Source organism: Micropterus salmoides, unplaced genomic scaffold (assembly GCF_014851395.1).
Source record: "Micropterus salmoides isolate LMB-PRFRI ecotype aquatic unplaced genomic scaffold, ASM1485139v1 Ms_hic_scaffold_2949, whole genome shotgun sequence".
NCBI lineage: Eukaryota > Metazoa > Chordata > Actinopteri > Centrarchiformes > Centrarchidae > Micropterus > Micropterus salmoides.
The window spans coordinates 20,247-25,000 of record NW_024042205.1 but is presented as its reverse complement, the minus strand read 5'-3'; the positions used below and the strand labels follow the sequence as shown (position 1 = coordinate 25,000).

The following is a 4,754-nucleotide window of genomic DNA, read 5'->3' as shown; positions in this document are numbered from 1 at the left end:
ACCTAGTAGGGATTGTTGATGAGAAAGAATTTAGTTTTGTCTCTACACTGTGGCTTTGTATTGGTGTGACAAATATCCCAGCCACACAGGATACCATCATGACTATCCAATAGAGAATTGACTGCATATATTCACCCACAACACACACTAGTTAGCTAGCACAGCTCCATGTCATCCTTCTCCAAAATTGCAGACTTGGCAAGAAGCATGTTCCAAAGAGTGCCAAGTAGAGTACAAAGACAAGCCAGGTCTATAGTTTTAGGCCAGTGATAGCTTTGCAGTCAAACTAGTCTAAGATGAGTTTTACAAAAAATACTAATTTTAGTTAGCCACCCCATGCTAACTCTGAGCTGTAGGCTCTGTTACCATGATAACAATCAATGACCTGCTGACAACAAGAGGAAACATAGCTCTATTCTTAGTATGCAAATGTCGTCAAATAAGAAAATTGTTGCCAGAAACCACAGTAACCTCATTAAGAGTTAATACTAGTATAACGTGGGTGCTAGTCGAAAAAGCCGTGGATTCACCAAAGACGTTGAGTTCATTGTGTCGGCGCCATTAATATCTGAACCAAACTTCATAACAATCCATCCAAATAGTCATCTCTAGCCCCACTTCACCAGCGAGGCGAATAAACAGATAATTAATTACAATAATAATTAGTCATTTAGCTGATTCTTTTATCCAAAGTGACTTACAATTGCTAGAAATGCCAGAGGTGGTATGCCACTGGAGCAGCTATGGATTAAGTGTCTTGCACGGGGACACACTGGTGGATTTATCTCAGTGGGAATTTAACCCGGGTCTCCCACACCAAACTTAGATGACTAACTTAGGCTAACTTAGATGTATCAGTAATAAATCACTCCATAGTAAGAAACTAAATGGAAAGTACCCCCCTCTTCACAATTCTGAAACAGGTTTCTAAAAAAGCAAGTATTTCCTAACATTGTTACCCAGGATCTTTGGATCTCCAATATGGCCTTCAAAGCTTGTGTAACATCACTCAAAAGCTACCTTTACACATGTACGTGGTGTTCTTACACTCACAAAAAAATATATATATATATTAATGGGTGTACTGCATGTTTTTATCTTAAGGTATTGGATGTGCTGGAGCTATGTGTGCGTGTACTCAGTGAGAAGGAAAATGAGATGCTGCCTATGGCCCATCGCTGCTGGCCTGCCCTCCTACAGAGACTCACAGCTGATGACCCTTTAGCAGTCCTCAGAGCCTTCAGGGTATGTCAATTGATTCTACATGTCACTGCAGTGTAATTTTGTCTACTTGTGAAAACCTGTCATTAGTTGAACTATTTTTATTTATGTTACTTTTCATTTTTCACTGAAGAATCGACAAAAATAGACACAACTGGTATGTAAATGGTAATTTATTTGCTCAGTAATATTGCCGGCAAACTATTCTATCTCTATCAGCAATATGGCAGGCTCTGGGTATGTCCAGGTTTTGTAAATAATATGGTTCATCTCAGATTTTTTAATGAAGGACACACTACAGGGACATTCTATTACATTTTGACTTCTTGCTGCATACAGTACATACATTACATGCTGAGTCTCTTTGCCAGATGCTGTGTACACTGGGTGAAACATGTGGTGACTTTCTGAGGAGGAGGGTTTCTAAAGAGGTTCTGCCCAAGCTGAGCTCCTCACTGGCACGGCAAGCTCCGACCAGCGCCAAGGCCGGACCTGTCTACACACACACCCTGGTCTACAAACTGCAGCTGGCTGTACTTCAGGGGCTGGGCTCACTGTCCCAGAGGCTGGATCTGGGTAAGAGGATAGGAACACATGACACACAAAAACACAGGTTTCCCAAGACACAATGCACAGTGCTGAAGGAATATACATACCAGGTTAAAGAGTGGATAAAGAACACTTGTAAAAAATGTATCATGGTTAATCTTAGCCCTGACAGGTTTTCTAATGAAGGTTGATGCAACATTATGGTAATTTTACCAAGAACATATTGAGGATAGAATACCTTTGTACCAATGTAATATTTACATAAGTATGTTGTATAATGAGAGCTCTGATGAATAACCAGAGTAAAATTGCGCTCCAACCAGAAAGCCAGTCATTTATATGCATTAAGGATCATGTAAACTCCCCTCCTAATGGCAGCATTATTTTAGAATATCACCACAGAAGAAGTTTTAGATGAGGCTTGGGCTGGAACAACTTGTAGAAATAAATTTTATATTTATGTATTAAAGGAATAGTGCAACATTTTAAGAAAGTGGTGCTGGAAACAGGATATTTAGCTTAGCACAAAGACTATATCAGGGGAATACAATAAGCACAACTCTTTTTTTGGGGGGGGGGGGTGTCATTACAAGATTTTGTAACAGTGCACAGTCTGCACTGTACCTGGCTGTTGTTTTCCAAGAAATAGTTCCATCTTAACACCCCCCCCCAAAGCCCCAAATACTTGTTTAAACATTTCTGTTTTATCTGTGCATTGTTCTTTTTCTATTCTATTTGACAAACTCTTTTCCAAGACTCTGTCAAAGATGCTGGCACAAACACACAAATGCACATTTGCAATAGCATTAAAACAACAGATATCGTTCAGATTGCCTTCATTAACACTGATTTTTTACCACCAGATGGCAATCTTGTACAACCGTAAAAACCCGGCATGGGACCATAGCAGCACTCAGTGTATCTCAATCCTCTGTTAGTGTATCCTCCTTCTTTGTTTTATCTGTCTTTGTTTGTTTTATTTTAAAGACCTAAAGACACAATCCAGTGTTGCATCTTAAAAATTGTATTGTAAAAACTTTAGACAATTTATTGATACGATTACATAAAGTTTGCTTTTGGTGCGTGTTGATCACTGGTATTTGGAACGTGGCAGTGGTTTTCATGGTAGTCATCACCTTTTCATATTTTTCATTCAGTTGTTAACTTTGTTTATTTTCCTTACTTTGTTGACACTACATCCCAGGACATCCCATGCATTGCAGTATTCAACATACATGCCATTTCCTCTTGCACAATACTGAAATTGCTAGACTAAACGGGCCTTTAGCCTGTGTCACTTAAATATTATTTTAAACATACAGACCATAGCCAGTGGAGCCAACAGGACGCTACTGAATCCTTAGCCGCACAAGAACAACACTGTTCATCTGGACAGAACATCAAAAAACTACAGGAAAGGAGGGAATTTAATTGATTAGCTCAGAAATTGAATGTTTTTTAGAGTTGTGTATTTTGTGCTTGGTATAGCTTCAGTATCATAGCTGAAAATGTTAATCCACAGTGGCCTAGGGGATCAGTGCCAGTGTGTTACCAATTATGTAATTATGAGCTTCTTGTCTAATTTTTCATCAATCATTATGTTATTAAGCAGAGATGTCCCAGTTGCAGGCGTAACAGGTTCAGATTGCTCCAATTTTCCTACATTGGTAAATTCTCTAGGGGAAGCACAGTATGTATAGTGGAACTAAGAGCTTCTGAATGCAGTTTGCAGCTCGTTTCACCTCTATTTTTATGTCTTTTGTGTGCAGGTTGTTGTTTTTCAAACTATGTAATGAAAATAACAGGATCATCACCTACAGTAAGAAGTGGTGGTTGCGATCAGCGAAAGAAATTATGGGGGAAACGGTCATTTTCATACATTAACTAGTAATCATCATCACCTCTACTTCCCAAGGACAGTGATTGTGCTAGCAATAAAACATTACATGGTGGTTTAACAGAGCTCTGATTCATATGGCTCATTGAAACCAAACTTAGTACGTTACTTCCCACCGGAGCCCTGAGGACCTGTATGATATTTTGGTGTTAATCGGCCACTAGGCGTTGCTGTTAACTGATACCAAATAACACTCCCATAGACATGTTGCAGATCTCCTGTTCCGCCACATCCCAAATGTGCTCTGTGAGATTGAGGTCTGGTGACTATGGAGTCCATTGAAGTACGCTGAACTCACTGTCATGTTGGTGGAACCAGCAGTGTGCTTTGTGACCAAATATTTTTCTCAAAGTAGCCATTAGAAGATAGGTAGACCGTGGCCACATGGTCAACAACAATACTCAGGTGGGCTGTGGTATTTAAACCATGCTAAATTGCACGGTCATGAAAACATGGAAAAGCCATGAAAAGCCTTGAAAATAGCAATTTCCAGGCCTGGATAATGTTTGGAAAAATAAAACAAACAGAAGGTGGACATTTTCTTCAGATACCTGTATGATATGTGGTTTAGTTAAGAAAAATCTATATTGGTTCAACAATACTTTCATGTTTGGGCAGATCAGTCACAACACGTTTCTTTATGTTGTTCTCTGCGTGGGGTAATGTCAGACTTGAGTTACACTTTGTAAAGTTAACTTACTTTGACGAGATGTAAATTTGCACAATGCCAGGAAAATGCCAATTTAATAATGTCTAGCTTCACTTGGACAAGTACAAGGCATGGCTTGAGAAGGAACAGGACGTGCAAAATGTGGACTGTGTAGTTAAAACATTCAACATTTCAAGCATTGGCAAGGCAGTGCTAGCTAGCCATGCTAAAGGTGTCCTGCTGCTTCTGCTATTGAATCAATTCTAAACCGCATCACGGCCTTTTCACCCCGGTGACCCGCTGCCAGCTACAGTGTTTCCTTCTCGTCCACTGTCAAACAAGGGACCATTTCATGTGCTGTGTCCAGGAACAAAACCCTAACTTCAGAGGTACTGTGGGAGTTAAAGGTTGCAAATTTTCAATATTCCTACAAGTCAT

At 39.7% G+C, this 4,754-nt stretch overlaps 1 protein-coding gene across 1 annotated transcript; it reads left to right on the top strand.

The window, feature by feature from the left end:
• The first annotated feature begins 981 nt into the window (after positions 1 to 981).
• Positions 982 to 2,305, top strand: LOC119882160 (TELO2-interacting protein 1 homolog). The gene is made up of 3 exons (XM_038692170.1): positions 982 to 999; positions 1,105 to 1,245; positions 1,593 to 2,305. Exons 1-3 carry the CDS (start codon positions 982 to 984, stop codon positions 1,959 to 1,961), a joined length of 528 nt encoding a protein of 175 aa, XP_038548098.1. The 3' UTR covers positions 1,962 to 2,305.
• The last annotated feature ends 2,449 nt before the right edge of the window (positions 2,306 to 4,754 follow it).

What these genes read in the sequence shown, in the direction of transcription:
- LOC119882160 (XM_038692170.1), top strand. An exon ending in CAGTCCTCAGAGCCTTCAGG is followed by an intron (nt 1,246 to 1,592) that starts GTATGTCAATTG and finishes TCTCTTTGCCAG; the next exon opens with ATGCTGTGTACACTGGGTGA.